General features: G+C 34.3%; 2 protein-coding genes across 2 annotated transcripts; both read right to left on the bottom strand.

Annotated features, from left to right (window-relative positions):
• Window positions 1–1,643: 1,643 nt before the first annotated feature.
• Window positions 1,644–5,673, bottom strand: LOC137932203 (apolipoprotein D-like). The gene is made up of 4 exons (XM_068775803.1): window positions 5,505–5,673; window positions 3,570–3,795; window positions 2,655–2,747; window positions 1,644–1,921 (listed from the first exon to the last, which is right to left on the bottom strand). Exons 1-4 carry the CDS (start codon window positions 5,619–5,621, stop codon window positions 1,692–1,694), a joined length of 666 nt encoding a protein of 221 aa, XP_068631904.1. The 5' UTR covers window positions 5,622–5,673; the 3' UTR covers window positions 1,644–1,691.
• Window positions 5,674–12,587: 6,914 nt separating this feature from the next.
• LOC137932433 (apolipoprotein D) lies at window positions 12,588–20,272 on the bottom strand. Its single transcript, XM_068776047.1, has 4 exons — window positions 20,101–20,272; window positions 16,336–16,546; window positions 14,714–14,809; window positions 12,588–12,870 (listed from the first exon to the last, which is right to left on the bottom strand). The coding sequence occupies exons 1-4, from the start codon at window positions 20,215–20,217 to the stop codon at window positions 12,644–12,646; spliced, it is 651 nt and encodes a 216-aa protein (XP_068632148.1). The 5' UTR covers window positions 20,218–20,272; the 3' UTR covers window positions 12,588–12,643.
• Between the last annotated feature and the right edge of the window lie 1,926 nt (window positions 20,273–22,198).

Genomic DNA, 22,198 nt, shown 5'->3' with positions numbered 1-22,198 from the left:
ATGCCTGATTCCATTAAATAATTAAAAATTTAGGGAGAATATATACAATTTAGCTTCTCAACGATATCATTGTAGAGTTTAAATTTATTATCAAAAAACTATCACGTGATTCTGGATCTGGTGGATATGATAAAGAATCTGTCTTAGGTTCTTTCCGATTATAAATAAATTTTATGCTTTGAATCATTTTACATAACTTCGATCCATGTATGATTTATGCAAACGCACAAACCATTAAAAATATATCAATGTAACTATATATTGATAGTTTGTTTTTAATCACACTACGAATACTCTACTTAATTACACGATAAGAAATATCGATTTGATTATATTTATAGGAGGAAACATTCTGGCCACATGTTTTCTCTTCCTATTTATAATGTTGTTAACGGTAAATTTTAACATATTTGTCACCGACAAAGGAACATATAACAGAACAATAGTTTACACGCCATATTGTTATGTGCTATGGGTTCTGACTCGGAATGAAACACCACTGATTTACAAGGAGGTCTTTATTTACAAATCAGATGGTCACCCTACTTTAACACAAAGTATACTTTCACTTAGTCCAAACTACACTTCCTCAAGAAATCATTGTCCAAATAGTCACTTTGTAGCTATTAATCTTATAACACAAAAAACAACACTGAACTGCCGCCATGAGTACACCTATTTATACCACGGATAAGGTTCTAGTAAGTTCGAGATAGTACTCGGTAAAAATTTCCGAGAACTGTACTCAAAAATTTGTAAACAACTTTAAGGTCACGCGTGTTCACAGCAATAGGGTTCAGTGTTCATCGTTTAAAGGGTTCTGTAACTCGTGCTTTGTAATAATATTTTAACTTATGTGTATATCATTAATATATAAATAAAATATCTTTTTGTTTTAAATATTTTTGTACATGTTCAAGTTGTTCTATAAATAAAGCTTACGTTTTCAAGTGACTGTCGCCACAGATAAATAATGTGCAAATTACGTGTCCCATAAATAAACGTCACACTATAATCATGCCTCAGAAAACCGGTTAAAAATGATCAAAATCAAACTATTCTTTATTCAAATATTAATTGACATTGAATGAGCTACATGTTCATCCCTTTAAAGCAGGGGTCCGCAACCTTGTGTCGTGGCATATTGGTGTGCCGTAAGTCGGATATAAGTGTGTCGCGGTAAAAATTATTAAATTGAAATTTTACAATTTTTTAAAACACATATATTGTATTTGAGACACAGTGACATATCACGTTTACTCGTCAAGTCGAGAAATTCTAGGAATGATTTTAGTTTGCCGTAGATGAGAAAAAGTTACGGAGAACTGGTTTAAAGTATCTCTTTAAAAATAACAAATGTTTCAAGCTGCGTAAGAATGTACCAAAGACGTCGATGTTAGGCAACATAGCGTTGATATGTATATCTTAATAGAGAAAGAATACCTACTTCTCATACTTTTGTCAGTATAGGCTGACGAAATACGAAATGTTATTTTTTTCTTAAATAATATCATTGTGTAATTGATAATTAAAATTAATGCGATGTACTAATTTATGAAAAAAAAAATTATTTGTGTAGTAACTAAATATGTAGTACTAATATAAAGATATATTAAAAAATATGTAATACAATTAATCGGAAAACATAAATTTATTTTCGCAAAAAAAAAATTGTTATAAATTTTACACTATCACAGTTCAGTAGCAATAAAGCCTTTGGCGGTTATTATAAATGTTAATGCAGTGAAAACAGTCGACAGCCCAAACACAGTGCCTGAGTTTAATTGGCAGGCTTTTTTGGAGTGATCCGAGTTGATCCATTCAGCGTTCTTGAGGTCTTCCTGTACGTCGATAACAGATTGAATTGCATATTCTTCTCTCTTACCAAGTGTTACATTCCTACTGTAAACCCAAGCCCAAACTGTGAATAAAACAATAGATGTTTAGTTATAAACGTATATATTTACAGACATATTTCTATGTTAAAAACAAAACAAAATAAGTTGAATGACTTCTTTTCTTAAATAAAATATATTGCCTTTTAAATTTCGTCATACTATCTAATGATGTGAGAGCTTTTAATTTATAAGTATGTCATCTAATATATAAAATTCTCGTATCACGGTGTTCGAACTTGAACTCCTCCGAAACGGCTTGACCGATTTTTACCAAATTTTACATGCGTATTCAGTATGTCTGAGAATCGGCTACTATCTATTTTCCATACCCCTAAGTGATAAGGGTGGTCTCCTAAATTCCCTAAATTTAATTTTTAATTTTTTAGACAATTTTTTGGTTTTTATTTTATTATGATACAGCATACAAAAATACATACAAACCTAAATTTTCACCCCTCACGATCAACCCTTATCTTACATTTGTTAATTAAAAACTTTAATTTTTTTTTGCAAAACAACGTTTGCGGGATCAGCTAGTTGTCTATATTAAGTCATTGTAACTTTTTTTCTAATAAGGAGTGTCACAAACTTTTTGTTGTTGTCAACACTTATAGGAACATAAAGTTTATTTACTAGTATTTCTATTATGTGTATATATATAATTGTCTCAAAAAAAAACGAGAAGGAGGATAAAAAAGGAATGACGAAGAAAGTGAAGATTGAAGAAAATTGAACAGTAATTTGATTTTAACTCACCGTTTTTAGTAACGTTGTTCACATTCTTACAACTGTATAACACTGCGTAGTCTGTATAATTCGTTGCCAGAAATATTGAATCGTAGGCATTGTCTGAAAAATGTATTATAATATTAGCCTTCCATTTATATATTATATATTCCATTCCATACATATATGTAGCAATATATGCGTGTATTAGCTTCTTTACGTAAGCAAGTATATATATATATATATATATATATATATATATATAGCCTTGAGACGAAGGTCTAGTAATGTAAGTTCTTTTTATTATTTAACGGCCTCCGCTTTTGTGTAATTGTCGTTCCCCCAGCCACGTGTGGGTCAAGGATGTAACATATTTGGATAAAAAAAAACTACTAAGTAAAATCAGGGGAGTAATTTTTTGTGATCATTTTTATGACTTGCGTAAAGTAAATTCAGTAGTGAGGTCATTCATGCACAAGCTTTATTATCACTTAAAAATATTTTAACACTATATTAGTCTTTATAAATAAGAAAAGGAATAATATATAGTTATTTCCGTTATGTAGCAGTAGTCGTGCAATGAAGTGCACCGCCCACCAGCCCGCTGATAAATGCTTTATGCGGAAGTAGCTATATATTAGTCCTTTTCTTACTTAGGATGAACTGCCGCAAAGTAACGCCTGAACCTTTTAGATATTTAAAGTCTTTATAAAGTTTTTATTTCATGAACTTTTAAAATATAATAAAATTCTCTAAAAAGTTTTCAACAAAGAGTTACTAGTTTTATGAAAATTTAGCGATCACGCTTCGTATTGCTGGCGACTTACACTTTTACGTCAAATCATATTTGCGCGTTCGAATTTCAAAAACATAAACTTTTCGGCGTTTTTTTAAATAATATCATTTGTATTCGATATTGATTACAATTTGTAAACTGCTACTTACCTCCATATTTCAGAGTGAATTGTCCTTGGATTCCATCATTTCTTCCACTAGACAGAGTAATTGATCCGTTCCTGTACTTCGCCTTCCCATTCTTCACTTCTCTGTTCGATATTGTGATGTTTGAGATGGTGCTGTTTGATATCTTAGCTGAGATCGTTGTAGATGAACAAGAGCCGCATTCTTCTGTGTTTGGTATTCTTCTGATTTGGTGCCAGTCTCCCGATAACTGTCAATGTGTATTTGTTAATTACTTAACAGTTATAAATATATACATACATACACACACACACACACACACACACACACACACACACACACACACACATCTAATATATAAAATTCTCGTGTCACGGTGTTCGAACTTGAACTCCTCTGAAACGGCTTGACCGATTTTTACCAAATTATATGCGTATTTAGTAGGTCTGAGAATCGGCTACTATCTATTTTTCATATCCCTAAGTGATAAGGGTTGTTCACCCTTAAAAATTTTTTTTTATTTTTTTGACGAAATTTTTTGTTTTTACATACAAAAATACATACAACCCTAAATTTTCACCCCTCTACGATCAACCCTTATTTTTAAATTGAAAATTAAAAATATTTTTTTTGCAAAACAACGTTTGCAGGATCAGCTAATATTATATGTATATATATATAAACGTACGTTTGCCTGTATCTGTTTCATAGAATCGTAAACTATACATTTGATCATGTGATGATATTTAGCAAAGTTATTGCGCATGAGTTAACAAAGGTTTCTAGGTAAGTTGGTCGACGGCTTCGGTGACGCAGATGATTTATCCCTACTCCATCTCTTACTACCACTTTCTTCCCAGGTTACAGCTGTACATCAGTACATGTCCTGGTCCAGATGTTCACGGAGCACTGGAGATTCGCTCTCGTGCACCTATGACCTTGAGATGGACCAGACTGCACCTGATTACCGGATATCCCGTATTTGACGCGGAGCATATGGACTGTCAGTTTCGATTGCAGGAGAGAATTAAGAGAAACATTGGCAAGCTGTTAGAGGAAGAAGAAAGGCTCCAAATATTCTTGGAGGTAAAAAGATAAGTAATTCTGAATAGTAGTAAATGGAATGGTAGACAATGTGACGAATAAAAGATGTGTAGAAGATATGTGAAGGATAAAAGGTGAGAGTAAAAATACAAAAGTTAGTAAAAAATTATTGAGTACATTTGGTCCCTGGGAATGTACTAGGGGTCCCAATAACGAAGGCCACAAAAAAGGCGTCGAAGTCAGTATGATCAATTTTCGATCGATTTCAGATTTTTTCGAAATGTTCAAAATCGATAGTATGAATCAAAATGAATTAAGAATTAATGTAATGGTACCTTAATGGTACAGGTACAGGAGGTACAGGTTAAATAATAAATATGTCATAATTTATTTGACTCGATATTTTACGGGATAGTAAACATTTTATTTTGTGATCATGAGAATGTCAACTCAATGTCTAAACATGAAAGTTTTAACCTAAGTTGTTACCAGTGGATACCTTCACTACAGAAACATGGTCACTCATTTCTGGGCTTCTTGATAAGCTCAAGATTACTCAATGAGTATCTACATCGAATTTCGAATAAGGTGATCCATAGACAAATGAAAGTAATCGACATTACTTAACTATTTGGCAAGTTGAATTGGCAGTGAGACGCCCACATAGCACTTAGAATAGATGGCCGTTGGAGCCTTAAGGTTCTAAAGTATTGACTACAAAGACGACAAGAACAGCGAAGAACGTCCAACTACAAAGAAAACAGGTCACCTTGTTAAAGTCATCGGAAATAAGTGACCGCTTTCGGTTGTCTGATTACAAATTTATTAAGAGGTTTATATCCAGTTATGGGCGTCCTATACCTAAAATGATGATGAAGGTGATGAATCATGAAAATCTAATAAAAAACTACTTACCCGTGTCAGATTCAGATCCCTCACCGCAAGTATATTTGTAAAGTTACAAGTTCCATTACGTGTTATTTGTCCTAATGCTCCAGTGATCAATATCAACGATACCAACAAACGCCTCATTGTATTAAAAATTTGAATAAACACTCAAGATACTTCTACCACGTATAGGAAGAGAATGAAAAACTGTTTTAAAGTGACTTAATCTTAAATATACGTTGAACTTGTTAGTTGATGTCGTTAAAATGCAATTAATGTAACATAACTGTAATTATTCGACAATAACGACACTGATATGGTGTGGTTAGTAAAAGCAGGTTATTAAAATTATTGTTTTATAACTGTTGATAAGAAACTTCATGAGAATCTTTAAATAATGATTCAGATAGTAATAGAAAAATATGGCACGAGAAAGAGGTATCAACTTTTTTTTCGGTACAGATCAACTCTGTTTAATATTTAATGGAATCAGGCGTTATCTTGCGGAAGTCCATCCTAAGTAAGAAAAGGACCAATATTAAGCCACAACGGGGCATCTTAGGGAGTTATGTTACACCGATTAGTGCCATTTGACTCTGTGTTTGGCGCTAATCGGTGTAAAATAACATAACTCCTGAAGCCCCGTGGAGGGGTGAAACACGTGTAGAGTAATTCGGCGGTGGCGGTTGTGTGATTCGCATTGTTAGCCGCATACGCATTTATCATAGGGCTGGCGGGCGTTGCACTTTGTTGCACGACTACCGCTGCATGTGCGGAAGTGGCTAAATATTGGTCCTTTTCCAACTGTGTTTAATTTTTTATTTCTTATAGCAGAGCATTTGACCTCTGTCTTGCCTGATGTTAAGTGTTGACGAGATCTACAATGAAACATGCTTGCCTAGAAGATACCTATTTACTTTTAGACTTCCAAGTTATATTTAGCCAGGCCTTGGTGCATCCGATGGCCAACTGTCCCGCATTCGGAGGACTTCGGTACGATTCCCAAAGCAGGTTAAGTAAAAATATAAGTGAGATCACCATTGCCTCACTAATGGAAGAAAAATCCGACAGCCAAGTGTTTCTTGGTTATTGCAAAAAAAAAGTAGTAAAATATGTAATGAATATAAATGTGGGAACGGAACGTAAGAGTAAAGGAAGTGAGCGGTTGATTGATGAATGAATGAAGAGTATGAATGGATTAGGGCATTCTCGTGTAAGATGGCGGTCGGGCGGTTGATGTCAACTATGTAAGACGTGAAAAAATTAAAGTGTTTGAAAAAGATTTACATCTATTATTCGCCTGCGTGATTCACTCCCACAATTTGGGGGCTCGTCCGGGATAGAAATAAACACCAGGAGTGCGCGTACGGCGTAAGATTACTCAACGACGGCGAGGCGATTGAGGTTATATTAACGACGACGACGGCCGATATTTCGGTATTTTATTCCTCAACCCCCATCGCATAACGACATCAACGAGGTTTGTAACGAGCAGCAGTTAGCCACACATCATCCACACGAAGACGACTAATACACGACGCATTTTCCATAACGAAGAAATCACCACGAGTACGACCCATTTAAATATAAAGAAGAATGACATCCGAAGACGGGAGCGAAGGAGACTCCAGAGGCAAATTACAGCATAACCTGCTATACATGGAAGATTCCATAAAGAAATTCTCGGGAACCGACCCAACTTACCCAGTTTCAAAATGGACGCAAGACATCGAGGACAACGCAGAAATCTTTTATTTAACATCGGCTCAAAAATTACTACTAGCAAGACGGACGTTGATCTCGACTGCAGCGGCGTGGTTGCGCTCCGAGAAAACATTTAAAACATACGATACGGCTATAGGAAAAGAATTTCCGGAAACTATAAATGCAAAAGAAATTCACGAAATCATGAGCAAACGTAAGAAGCAAAAAGACGAAAATTGCTATGATTATATGTTGGAAATGAAGGCATTAGGCAGACGAGGAAAGTTAGCGGATTATATCGCAATACAATACATAATAGAAGGCATCACAGATCACGAAAGTAACAAAATTTTGTTATACGGCGTAAGTACTTATACTGAATTAAAAGAGAAACTTAAATTGTATGAAAAATACAAGGAGAATTTACACCGAAGATCCAGTGTAAGTTGTAGTAGTGCGAATCACCGTGATAAGACCCAGAACAGGCGGCCTGTGCGTTGTTTTAACTGTGGAGAAATTAACCATACGTCTGATGCGTGCCCTCATCGAAACAAAGGTCTAAAATGTTTTCGTTGTAACGAGTTTGGGCACAAAGGTATGCAGTGCAATAGGCAACAGCAAACGCAAAATGGCGCTAGCGGGTCAGGTGCAACAAACGCTCATTCTAGAAAACAGTTCTACGTGACGTCACAGGAAATGAATGAGTATGGCGGAAACAATCTAAGCAACAATGGTGACCGTAAACGACAACCAATGAGCGGCAACGAGCAGACATTGTTTAGTGATGTCATGACAGCTGTCAACTCGAATGTAAACAACAACGCTACGAGGAATAAATCTGTTAAAATTGTTAATATTTGCGGCAGAAATATAAACTGTTTAGTTGATAGTGGTAGCGATTTAAACTTAATTTCTTCAAAACTATATTTTGATCTGGGAATAACGACGTATCAGCGTGAAAATGTGACTTTAACTGGACTTGGTGAAAAGCGCGTAAGTTCGTGCGGAAGGTTTTTTACTATTATTGAACTAGATGGACAACGTTTTGAAACTGTGTTTCACATTGTGCCTAACGACGTTATGCCATACGATTTACTTTTAGGTCAAGATTTTTTATCTAATGCAGTGATAATCATCAATAAGGGATCAGTACTAGTAATGTCACCAGATAGTAATTCATGGTTAAATAAAATTTGTGCGATTAGCGAGATAGGGCAACCTAATTGTTTGGTTATAGATCCGCGGTTGAAAAAAGAAGTTGAGCATTTGGTGAGTAGTTATGTTCCGACCAAAATGAAAGAAGCTCCAATCGAAATGAAAATCATATTAACCGACGATATCCCTGTGGCGCAGCGTCCAAGAAGATTGTCATTGATGGAGGAAAAAGAAGTTGACAAACAAGTTAGCGAGTGGTTAGATAATGGAATAATACGACCTAGTTTCTCTGAATACTGTAGCCCACTTGTTCTTGTAAAGAAAAAGGATGGTGGTGTAAGGATTTGTGTAGACTACCGTAAAATCAACAGTAAGATGGTGAAAGATGAATTTCCACTTCCTGTAATAGATGACCACATCGATAAGCTAGCTAAGGCCAAAGTTTTCTCAAAGCTTGACCTGAAGAATGCATTTTTCCACCTAAAAGTAGATGAGCAGTCTATTAAGTATACTTCTTTTGTCACTCATGCAGGACAATATGAATTTTTAAGGGCTCCATTTGGGTTATCGATTTGTCCCAAATATTTTACAAGATATATTAATATAATTTTCCGAGACTTGGTTGCCAAAGGACATTTATTAATATTTATTGACGATCTATTAATATTATCGGAAAATTACGAGGAAGGGTTACAAAGATTAAAAGAAGTTCTTAACACAGCTAGTGAATATGGGCTTGAAATTAACTGGAAAAAATGTGAGTTGTTGACAACATGTGTGGACTACTTGGGGCACACTATTGAAGACGGGACAGTGAGACCTACGTCTGATAAAGTTGACGCAGTCATGAATTTCCCCGAGCCTAAAACATTAAAGCAACTGCATTCATTCGTTGGTTTAACCTCATATTTCAGGAAGTACATTCAAGACTATGCCGCAATAGCATCACCTCTGACGAATCTACTGAGAAAAAATGAAACATTCCAATTCACCGACATGGAGAGAGAAGCTTTTTGCATCCTGAAGCAAAGATTATATCAGCAACCTGTACTAAAGATTTATCATCCGGATTTACCTACAGAACTACACACAGATGCATCTAAATATGCACACTCAGCTATACTCATGCAGAGGAGTTCAGATGATGGACAGTTACATCCTGTTTATTATTCTAGTAGAAAGACAACAGAGAGTGAAAAGAAATACACAAGTTATGAACTGGAAGCACTAGCAGTCATTGAAGGTGTGAAAAAATTTAGAAAATACTTATTTGGTATACCTTTTAAGATAGTGACTGACTGTGCAGCCTTTCAAATGACTTTGCGTAAGAAGGACTTGGTGACACGAGTGGCACGATGGGTTTTATTACTCCAAGAATACAACTACACAGTAGAGCATAGATCTGGCTCCCAAATGAGACACGTTGACGCATTAAGTCGAAACCCACCATATGTAGGGATAATTACAAAGCAGATGCACGAACAGATTAAAATAGCACAAGAAAATGATGAAGGACTAAAAGCTATCATGGACATTCTTAAACTGGAGTCATATTCAGATTATTTTGTAGAAAATGGTTTACTCTATAAAACTGCACAAAGACTACTTGTAATACCTAAGAATATGGAAACAGAGATATTAAGAAGAGTACATGGAATTGGACATTTTAGTAAAAGAAAGATGACAGATTTGATTAATAAAGACTATTATATTAAAGACTTGCCCAAGAAAATTGAAGACTACATTGTGACATGTATCCCCTGTATACTGGCTACCAGGAAGGAAGGTAAGCAGGAAGGTTTTTTGAATCCTATAGAAAAAGAAGATGTACCTCTACATACAATTCATATTGATCACGTTGGACCTATGACGGAAACTAAGAAGATGTATAACCATTTATTGACTATTGTGGATGCCTTCACAAAATTTGTCTGGATTTTTCCTACAAAGAGTACAACAAGCAAAGAGGCAATAGACAAATTAAAAATCCATCAGCAGCATTTTGGCAACCCTAATAGGATTATAAGTGACCGTGGTACAGCTTTCACAGGCCAGGAATTTGAACAATACTGTGAGGAAGAGGGGATTGAGCACATCAAGATTACAACAGGCGTACCAAGGGGAAACGGCCAAGTCGAGCGAATCCATAGAACCATTATATCAGTCCTCACAAAGTTGTGCATTGAGCAACCAGACCTGTGGTATCGGCATGTGAATAGAGTGCAGCGTTACTTAAACAGCACCTTCCAGAGAAGTATAGGATGCACTCCGTACGAGTTGATGATTGGAAGTAGGATGAAAATCAAAGAAGATATAAAGCTTCGCGAACTTCTTTTACAAGAAGGAAGAGATATTTTTATGGAAAATAGAGAAGAAAAGAGACAAAAGGCAAAGGAACAAATTTTTCAAATTCAAGAAGAGAACAGGAGAAACTTTAATAAGAAGAGAAAGAAGAGTATCATTTATAAGAAGGGTGATTTAGTAGCCATCAAGAGAACACAATTCGGAACAGCTATGAAATTAAAACCAAAGTTTCTGGGGCCATATCGTGTATCAAGAGTTATATGCAAAGACAGATACGAAGTTGAAAAGGTAAATACTACCGATGAAGGACCAAATAAAACTCTTTCTGTTGCAGATTTTATGAAAAGGTGGCCAATTATCTAATTGTAACTTCATTGATGGTTATCATTTATTTTCATTTATTTTGTAGAAGTTGTATAATTTAAGATTAGTTTTTTACAGTTTAGCAGATGTATACTGTAACTTGTTAAATTTATTTTTGTAATAGTATAAGAAAAAAGACGTTTGACTGAGGACAGTCAATGAGTCAGGATGACCGAGTGTGGGAACGGAACGTAAGAGTAAAGGAAGTGAGCGGTTGATTGATGAATGAATGAAGAGTATGAATGGATTAGGGCATTCTCGTGTAAGATGGCGGTCGGGCGGTTGATGTCAACTATGTAAGACGTGAAAAAATTAAAGTGTTTGAAAAAGATTTACATCTATTATTCGCCTGCGTGATTCACTCCCACATAAACAAAAGTAACACATCTAGTAGTTAAATCAATGAGAAAAATTGTAAAGAAATAAAACAATAACTTTGTAAACTGTGATAAGTGGTACAACAATCAAATTATAAAATATGAATTAGAATATAAAAAACGATAAAATAATGTGATAAACATAACCTGAGATATTAAGGAACGAAGTTAAGGTAGAGAGGCGATAATTGAATGGTAGATAATAAGGATAAGAAAGATAGAAATTGTAAAATGTATGTAGAAGAAAGATAGATCATGTGAAGAATGATAGGAGAGTGGAAATTAAAAATAAAGAGAAAAAAAATTAAAAGATAAGAAACGACCTTTCCTTCCCAAAGATGAAGAAACGACCCCAATATATGGGCCATTCAGAATTTTAAAAAGATATATCTAGCTGGAAAAACTACATTAGTAAGTCGTTCCATTCCTTGGCTGATTGTATTATAAAAGTATTATTAAAAAGCGAAATGAATGTCGTGAATCCTTACGTCTTGATGTTTGATCGAAGAAATGATATAGGTGAATAAATCCATGTACCTCCTACGCAAACTTTCCTAAATCCAACCTATAAAACACCCAAAAACTGGTAATTTTTCGCCGATGCTTCGAGTTTTGTTAACATATGTAGATTTAAAGGTTTGAAAGGGCAAAGCGCGGAAGGCAAAAAGCCTTAATTAGTAAAACCACAATTATGAAACTTTCCTTGTGGGTTCTCTCGGAAACCTCGGCTTGGGTCGATATTACATGCAATATTACCGTATTAGACCTTTGATCGCTTAGGCAGGAATTCTATAGAGTGATATAATATAAAAGCCATAGGCATTAAGGTTAGCTAGGAATCTATGGCCTTCGTAATCAATGACGAGGAAGCATAACGTATGTTCTTAAAAATGCGCAGAACGATTGCGGAAAACTTGATAAAAAGAAACAAGAGTTGAGCTAAAATAATATATATGAATATGAATAAACTCAATTAATTTATCAGCGGGCTGGCGGGCGGTGCACTTTGTTGCACGACTACCACTGCATGTGCGGAAGTGGCTAAATATTGGTCCTTTTCTTACTTAGGATGGACTTCCGCAAAATAACGCCTGATTCCATTAAATAAATAAATAAATATAACAAGCTAACGGGGTCGGCCGAGGAAGCTTTTGATAGGAGTTCACGACCTTCATAATTAAGGAGATCGACAAATGTAAGACGTAAATGTAATAAATAAAATTGATTTTATTCAAAATATCATAAATTTTATTTACAAATAAATTAACAGGAAATTAAAGTTTTTCTGCCGAAGATCATCAGACAGAAGAATCCAACAATTGGTGATAGTTGAGAAATAACGCTTCCGCTCGTACTACAAGCATCCTTTGTATGCGAAGTTTCCACCCAAGATGCGTTCCTCAAATCTTCATCACCACTTATAAAGGCCTGGACTATGGTCGCATCAATTTGACTCAAAGATGTATTTCTGCCGTACACCCACGCCACAACTGAAAAATAAATGTCTTTATTTTTTAAAATTAGTTCTAGACTTTAAAAACGAAGTTGACTTCTTTTCAGCCGTTGCATGTCAACAAGTCAAAGGCCACACTCAAAAATCGCTTTGATGACCAGCTCTGTGGTGCAATATCCCGCGACTTTACTATGTCCTCTGTCCACCTAGGGGAAGGCCTACCCCTGCCACTTCTACCATCTCGTGCCACTTCAAGAGACAATCAGTTCTTCGGGCTACGTGAGTTTCTGTGTTTAGCACTAATCGGTGTAACATAACTCCTATAGATGCCCCATGGAGGGGTGAAACACGTGTTGAGTGATTTAACCGTGGCAGTTGTGTAATTCGCATTGTTTGCCGCATGCGCATTTATCAGCGGGCTGACGGGCGGTGCACTTTGTTGCACGACTACCACTGCATGTGCGGAAGTGGCTAAATATTGGCCCTTTTCTTTCTACGTCAGTGATCTTGTTTCATCTGCGAATCTCATTTCTGATAAGATCTCACAGTGAAACTCCGAGCATAACTCTTTCTTTTACTCTATTGGCGAACTTGAGTCTTCTCGTAGTGGAATTAAAAATCTTTATGAAATAATCAGTAATATAAATTAAGTAAAAAGCTCGACAAAATTAGTGATACTTGTGAAAGTAAGAAAGAAGGGAGGAAACTGTACGCTTTAACAATAGTCCTTTTTAATAGTCATATAATCAAAAAGTTCATGATATTCCAGATATTGTTAGATATGATATGTCATCAATAGCTCTGAGGATATTTTTTTTCGTTCGAGATCACAGTCTAAAGGCGCAGCGTTGGACGTACACCGATAAGTCTAGATCATCAGATTCTAGATACAGCTTCCAATTGATCCTATTGAAAATCTGTGGGGGAGTCTATGTCCAGCTGTGGGTGTGTTAAGGCTGAAGTGATAATAAATAATAAAGAGTTACAATTTATGAGAAATAAATAGCAAATCATCCTGAAATTAAAAGCTTATATTTGTATTATCAGAGTTGAAAATGAATGAAGAAAAACAAGAAATGAATTAGTTTTAAAGTTAACAGTTTGACTTGTAAGTAAATCATGCAAGATTGCACGAAAACTGCGGGACATACTTCGACTTGATGTTGTCAAATAAAACTTTCATTTAGGCAAATATCAATCAATTTTAATAATTTTTTTCATATTATAAAGAAAAGATAAACATAAATTGTAGTTTTGTTTGAAAGTTATAAATCACCTCTTTCTTTGATGAGTTATAATAATGCTAGCATGCATCACTATTTATCTGTACTTTCATCATGCCCATAATCACTAGCGATGGAATCAACGTCTGAGTAAATGACATGAGCTTGTGACATGGTTATTTTATATAAATAATGATTCTTGTCATAAAGTATGCGAGGCCGGACTATTTCAACTCCCATAAAATAACAAAAAATTTTGCAGCGCAAAAGCGCTGCGCCGCAGTTTTCAGAGTAAGATAACGCAACGATTTTACGCCGCGATTATCAACAAACAGTGGGAACGAGTGAGGAGTGTATCTTTATTTGAAATGATACTAGGAGTTGAGAGAATGTATATTAATTTAAATATTAATTATTTATGAATTAAGATTTAAACTTGTCTATGATAATATGATGTTAAATTATATCACAAATCTATGGAAAATCTGTTGAACAGCGGTAAAAATTTATATGATCAATATTATCATATCAGCTGATAAACACCTACTGCAAGACAAAAGCCTCCTCCATACATCGCCATTTTGGTCGATCAAGTAGAGAGCATCTACAGGCTTTTGATCGCCTCTTGAGGATATGATCATATTTAATAAAACTTACCGGCAGAGTTATTGCTTGATGGTATAGGCATACAGCTATATAGCACGGCATATTTTGCATAATCTGTCAAAGCTACAACGGAGTCGTAAGTCAGATCTAAAATAGATAAAAACAAACATTAAATTGTAGTGCAGAAATTAATTAATTTAAAAAAGGAAGTCGTTCGGGTTATTTAGAACTAAAAAGAACTAGCAATTCCCTTTGAGATGTTTCTAAGGTTATTATTTTATTTATTTTATTAAGGTATTTTAAACGTTGCTCCTCAAAACTTATTATTATACGAAAAAAATAGACATATGATAAATACATGAAATAAAATCAAACACGTAACGTCTTGAAATGTCTTCAAAAAGTTAAAAAACCATTCACGAGTTTCAGTGTAAGTATATATAAATTAGTTCCACAAGATATCTTATTTACGTTTCTTAATTTTAAATCTAAAATTAAAATTTTTTTTTTAAAAAATCGTACATGTTAAAATGCATTTAAAAAGAGCAACTATTGAGTTCCTGGCCAGCTTTTTTCAGCAGGTCGGGACTCCGAGCTGGTGGTATCTTACTCCTGATAATCTTAAAATAATGGACAATACAAAAGTGCCCGTACATATCTACTTGAAAATATTTATTTAGAACATGGAAATTTTTTGAATTTCGTATTCAAATTTATTAAGCGAAGAAACAAAAATCGAAATAAACAATTTTTAAGTCAATCATCAATAGTTCAGGCTGTAGTTTTTTGAAAAACCTTTAAAATTTTTATACAAATAAGATTTCATATGGAAGCTGAAACGTCGTGAGAGTTATGTTCCAATGTAAGGCAAAATCCAATCAAAATTCGAATATGAAGATACAAGTATGAAACAACAAAGGTAACTGGAGGAAATTAAAAAAAAAAATAATAAAGCTAAGAAATAAAAATGAACCAAAAACACAAAATGCTAACTACCTGTAGTCACTCGTTGGGGGGAGAGGTATAAAAGGAATATAACGAATGAAATCGTATGCAAGAAATTGTGACAAACAAGAGGAATAACTAGATTACAATACGATGGAAGGAAGAAGAGAATGGTAATCAGAAAATTTAGTGAATAATTTATTATTGTAACTGTTATCCCTGTGTACCCAGGACAGTGGAAGGACGAGAGGCCCCCAATAGCGGGATCCATAACCGAATGAAAATATAACCTTATACCAGTAACGATTCATAATCCGTTGTTTAGAAACAAGATCTGTTACTACGGGTCTCATTAGCAAGGAAACAACTCGTTAAATGAGTCAGAGAGAAGGCTGTGTTCATGATTCATCTAATAGGTTGGATCAGTAACGAGGAGATCGTGAGCAGAGAGAGAAGTGGCATTGGTCAGGCCACAAAGCATGTCTAAGGTTGTGAAGAGAAGATCAATGATTGTAGCCGGAACGGTAGATCTTGCAGCATAGGACGTTCATCTACGAGGAGAACTAATGGACTTGTTACGGTTGTCAAAAAACGCTGGACATGTCTTAGCTATCCTGTTGGGCATCTATGAGGGAGTCCAGCGGTGAACATTCCTCGGCATAAATGGTGATGTCTTGAAACTTACCTTTTAATCTAAATTATGAATGTACAAAAAATCAAATACTTACTATCGTAAATTATGCTAAACACTTCAAGAGACATATTTTTGGGTACTATTTGTCCAACTCTTGTATGCAAATGTTTATCGTGAACTTCTTTGTGGGTTATTTTGACGACTGGAAGAGGAATGGTGGCGTTGACCTCTAGGTTCAATGTAGAACATTGTCCTGTTTCCTCGGGGTTGGGTATACGACGTATCTGGTGCCATTCTCCTAGCATCTGAAAAAAATTTTGACACATTTAAAATGCGACGTCAAAGTCTTCAGGATTTAGTGTGAACATCTCACAGTCACCCAAGAGTCATGCTTGGGATTGTTGTAGTTGTAACCCAGCAAATGAGTAGGTTAATATGCCAGTGGTCAGATCACAAAGCGAGCAGAACATATAGCTGCTGGAGTCTTAGGGTTTTGGAGGGGAGACCAAAGGATCAGCAAGCACAGTATAGAGTATCTACCAAAAAGGTTGGACGGAACTGTTAAGATAGGCGAAAGACGCCGGAATTAGGTACTGTGGTTCTTTGTCGGGGTAAAGAGACGGTTTGAAGACAACATTTAGACCATGAATGAAGACACGTGGACTTACAATAGAGGGAAATATGATCAGACTAAATGAGAAGAGAATTGTGAAATAAGAAAGAGAAGGTAAAAGATAACATGTGCCATCAAAATATAGAATCTCAAACGTTCACGTTCAGAAACGTCTAAAGACAAAATTAACTAAGCTCTGAGAAATAATAAGGTGATAAATAAATAAGGTGATTTCGTTTATAAAATGTTAATTCCTTATTTGTTCCTCCAAATCAATTTCATTCCTTTCAACGCTTTTTCCAGGTTCAAAACAGTCGGAGTAGTCTTATTCCGGTATAGCCTTCAAGACTCTGATTCGGTTTGTAACTCCTCTAAAATGTTTTCACCCCACTGAATTTGCTGAGTAACCAGAAGTTGCACGAAGTCGCGAAGGCGAAAACAGTAGTAGCGGAACGATGAGATGAGATGATATGAGTAGAGTTTTTAGCAAAAAAATCGTGAAGAACTGATGCAGTATGACATCGACCATTCGAAACAAAACGTTTGTGGCTCAAAATATCCTTCATAAAGGTTTGGGTTAAACCAAACGATATTCCAACACTGTTAACTAGATGTTTAATTGGGAATAGGCGATTTTCAAGTAATAAATCTAAGATTTTTTGGAGGTGGCCTTCGTCGGTTTTAAATGACAATTATACGCTACTCTTTAATCACAGAGTGTATTAAAAATATTACAGGAACACTTTAAAGATATAAAATTATGAAGTAAAAAGTGAAGGATTTAAAAGAAAGGTGATAGCTTTTTTCATCAGAACTAGTTGTGATAGAAATGGTTAAGAAATATTTACTATACCAGCGATTATTAATTCTTTAATACATTTTTTTCTTTTTCATTTTCATGCGATCTAAGTGAGTTGGATGCTTTTATTTATTATTTCATTTATGAATATGTATTATACCGTGTTTATTATCAGTATATATGCTATATACACATGTATGTATGTTTTGTTTATATGTACACGTGAACTACCTATTATTTATACTTCTAATGTTTCCATACTATGGTTGTCTGTAAGAAATTGCCGCGTGTGATAAGACCGCCTATTGTACTTTTTTCTTTACTGTTTTGCAATTATGTATATATATTTTTAGCATGTACAACAAAGATTTTAGCTAACTAATAACACAAGATTTAAATAAATACCCGAAAAGCTTCTTACCACATTTTAAACATAAATTATCGCTAATAGGGTAAATGAAAATATTTGTTTTTGTCAATTTATTTACAGCTTAATATTTTAGGAGAACGTTTACCTTATAATAAATGTCTCACGCACAATGACGTCAGTCAAATAAATTGCGATAGTAGAAAATCGATGTTTTGCCCGATACTAGTAAGTGTTGTAGGTACATATATAACAAACCCGATACTTCCATTACTATATTTGGCTTTGGAAATAAAGTAGTGCTATTAAATAGTATATACAATAATATTTAAGAAATGTAGAGATTGTAATATTTAAAAACAAACTTAAAACATTCTTGCATGCCTTCGTTTATTTATTATTCATTTATTATTATAATTTAGTGTACAAACACTCGGTTTTAAAATATATATATATATATATATATATATATATATATATATATATATATATATATATATATATAAATAATTTGTCTAATTTTAAATAACTTAGTTAACAAATTCTTTAAACTCAATTGTTATTTGATCGTCCACGAAATTTTTTTAACCACAATTTCCGCAATTTAACATTTCACACTTTCAATTTTTTTTAATTTTCTTTATTCAATTCTCCATTGTATAAAACCTTTTTTGTACAATAAAGGCTTGTCTACAGTTAAAATCTTTCCTTATTATACTTATGACAGTTATTTTCGGCTGTATTTTTTATCCAACCTTTGTTTTGTTCCTTGTTTTTTACATTTTCCACAATTCTTTTGCAAAACCGTATAATATTTTATAATATTTATCAGATCGGGCTAACCTCGCGAACAAAATGCGACTTTTTGAAGGATTGTTTATGACTTTCAATATATATACACGAGATATCTTGGCATTTAAAAAATCATTTTTATTCCGTGTGAGTTTAAATACCTATTTTATATTTCTTACATCAAATGTAAAACTCTGAATTTTTTTATACAAATACATGTTCGTACTACTATTTTCTCTTCTTCCTCCACCATGACCATGAAGCGAAGGCCTGCTCAGTTCGTTAAAAATTAACTAAATAAATAATATCTATGTTTTCTAAACAGTTACCCCGTCGCTTTATACGAGATTCTTAAAAGTGATATTTGTGGATTTGGAGCGGCATATATCCAGAGGCTTCCGATGAAGTAAACAAGATCGACAGTTCAACGCGTGGGCTTGCTGGTCCGTGATCTTCACTCTAGAACTTTAATGTACCAGCGGCAATTTGTTCTGAACGCTATGAGGCCAGCCAACTGCGACTTCAAGGTGTCAATCCTTTGGTCTAAGTCTGTTGCTTGTGTCCGTCTACAGATGTACAAGTTTCAGATTCGTAAATTGTTTTCGTAGACAATTTCATTTGTAGTATGTTCAAGAATTTTTATATATTTATTCTTTATAGGCACTCCAATAGCAAAACATAGGTGTTTAATGTAATCAAGTGTAAAAAAAATCGTATAAAGAGAAGACATTGTATTATATTGAGTTACAACAGTTACAACAGTATTTAATATAATAACATGAAAAGAAATAAAAATAGTAGTAGTAGTACAGAAGAATGGAAGGCGACGGTTGATTGTAATGTAAATTAATGCAGACAGAAGAAAAAGAGAAATTATGAAGGATGAGAGAGAGGGAGATAGAGAGAGAGAAAATAGGAAAGTTACAACAGTATTTAATATAATAACACAAAAATAAATAAAAATAGTAATTGTATTAGGGAAGAATGGGAGGCGACGGTTGATTGTAATGTAAATGAATGCAGGCAGAAGAAAAAGAGAAATTATGAGAGAGACATAGTGAAAATAGGAAAGTTTGAAATTTTTTTTTGTAAAATATATCCTTGTCCCAAATATAAAATAGAGGAACGATATGCCCTCAATAACGAGAGTCATAAGACATAAAAAATAAGAAAAAATATTTCGTTACTTTCATAAATACAGTACAAAATTTAACGTGTTTGCTTGTTGTAGCCGTGAAAGCCTTTATTATAAATATATAATCTCATATTATTTTTAATAAGCACTTACACCAGTAAAGTTGAAGTTTATACCAGACGTCCTGTTCTCCCACACGCAGGGTCCAACACGGATCACTTGACCAACTGCGATGGTAACAAAACAAAGGCAGATTATTGCGCGCAACATTGTTACAATTGCGACTTTACAAGCTGACCAACATACGCAAAGTGAATACGATGACGACAGCGCCAGCAATGCACACTGAAATATAAATATGGTTACCGAGTTATCTCGAGTGTGGCTCTCAAAACATTATAAGGCTAAGTGTACAGTGTTTGCTTTCAACATTGCCTGGTTCCAATTCACTATGTATTTATTTATTTACTAGCTGTTCACTGCCTGTTTCACGTGACACGCACGGATTTTTGTAGTAACAAGATTTTTTCTAAAATAAAAACTATCTAAATTACTACATATTATAACAGTTATCTGGCAGCATAAATCCCGTTAAAATCGATCAAATCATTTCCGAGATTATCCGGAACAAACATACAGATAGATAAGCAAAAACAAAAAAAAATGTTAATTTTGTACATGTATCGTATATATATTTTTATGCATGTTGTAAAAAGCATGGTTATTCAATGTTGCAAATGAAACTTCAATTTTATTTATTTATAAAGGTGAAAGCTTACCGAATAATAATAAAATGACATTTACTTCTGTTTCATTGCTTACATATTAACTATATATATATATATATATTAGGGCTTTTAACAGTGATATACAGTGTCCTTATAGAATTTTAAAAGGGCATCATATCGGACAATAGACAGCAAGCAACCACTGTAAGGCCTGCTTAAAATACTGCCACTACGACCGCTCTTAAGCTGCCCGCGACCTTGGCTATCTCATTACCTAGCGGCAAGCCTGTCCACGTGGTCAAAATAATCTAAATACAAAATCTAATCTTTGTTTACTTAACAGCAAATCAATCGCCTCATATGAGATTCTTACAAGTTGAAACATGTTGATCACCGTGCAATATCTGTTTGATGAGAAATGTTTTTGAAAAAAATGAATAAACTTGGACTATAATTCATTCTACACAAAATAGCAAGGGTTGTTGGAGGCTATAAAAAACTAATGACTTGCAAATATAGAAAATTATGTATATATATATATATATATATATATATATATATATATATATGTGTATATATAGCGCAGTCGGAAGATAGTAGACGCAGTGTGGATAGACCAAACGTGGGACAAGCGACATAGAAAGTGGCGGAAAGTCACCTGATGTGGTCAACGCAGGACCGGTCTTCGTGGCGGTCTTTGGGAGCGTCCATCGATTTAAAAAAAGAACAAAAAATGGTACTATAGTCCTCTGCTTGCCTGACATCTTATTTACTAACTTTTACAAACTTTAAACAAGCTTACAGCTGAGCCGACTACTTTTATTATATTACATGCATATATACATATATTTGTCTCAGAAACCATGACTTAAATAAGTATAAATAAGATTCTCCTGTTAAAACCTCTGAAAACTTCCATCTCAAACCTGAACTTTAATTCATTATATCGACATGTTACACCAGATAGCTAACTGTGGATTGAATTGGAAATAAAATGCTATCTCGCTATGATAAAAAACGTGATAAAAATTTTGTCGACTGACGTCATATTAGTTATTTCGTTAGCTTCTGTATATCACACAGTTATGTTAGCTATGTTCACGCAAACAACATAAAGCTGATAATAGCTATCGATCGGAAAGTTAAACGCACTGTAAAGTCACATCAAAAATCATTCATATAAAGTTTTATAGTAATATTAAAATCTTTTACAAAGGAAATAATTGACTTATACTAGCAGATTTTGATTTAAATGACAGTGTCCAAGATATAACGGAGTTGGAGTGGAGGTTTGAGGTTCTGAAGATTGCAAACCCAGCGGGAAAGTCCACTTCCAAGAAGATGCAAGATGCTTGTAGATGATTATAAGGAGGCTTGAAGGCTTTATGTCTAACATAGGAAGTCCGAGAACTGAAATAATAATGAAGTCTAGAAGTTTTACCTATGATTCCGAAGGAGCCTTCGAGTTTACTTCTACAAAATGATCCAGGTTAAAAACCTTTAGCATTCTACCATCATGCAAA

The sequence above is a fragment of the Battus philenor genome, unplaced genomic scaffold (genome assembly GCF_028537555.1).
Source record: "Battus philenor isolate CCGP_79_NKW_IND1 unplaced genomic scaffold, ilBatPhil1.0.hap1 SCAF_9, whole genome shotgun sequence".
Lineage (NCBI taxonomy): Eukaryota > Metazoa > Arthropoda > Insecta > Lepidoptera > Papilionidae > Battus > Battus philenor.
Note: the sequence above shows the minus strand (reverse complement) of the source record. Positions and strands in the feature narration are given on the sequence as shown.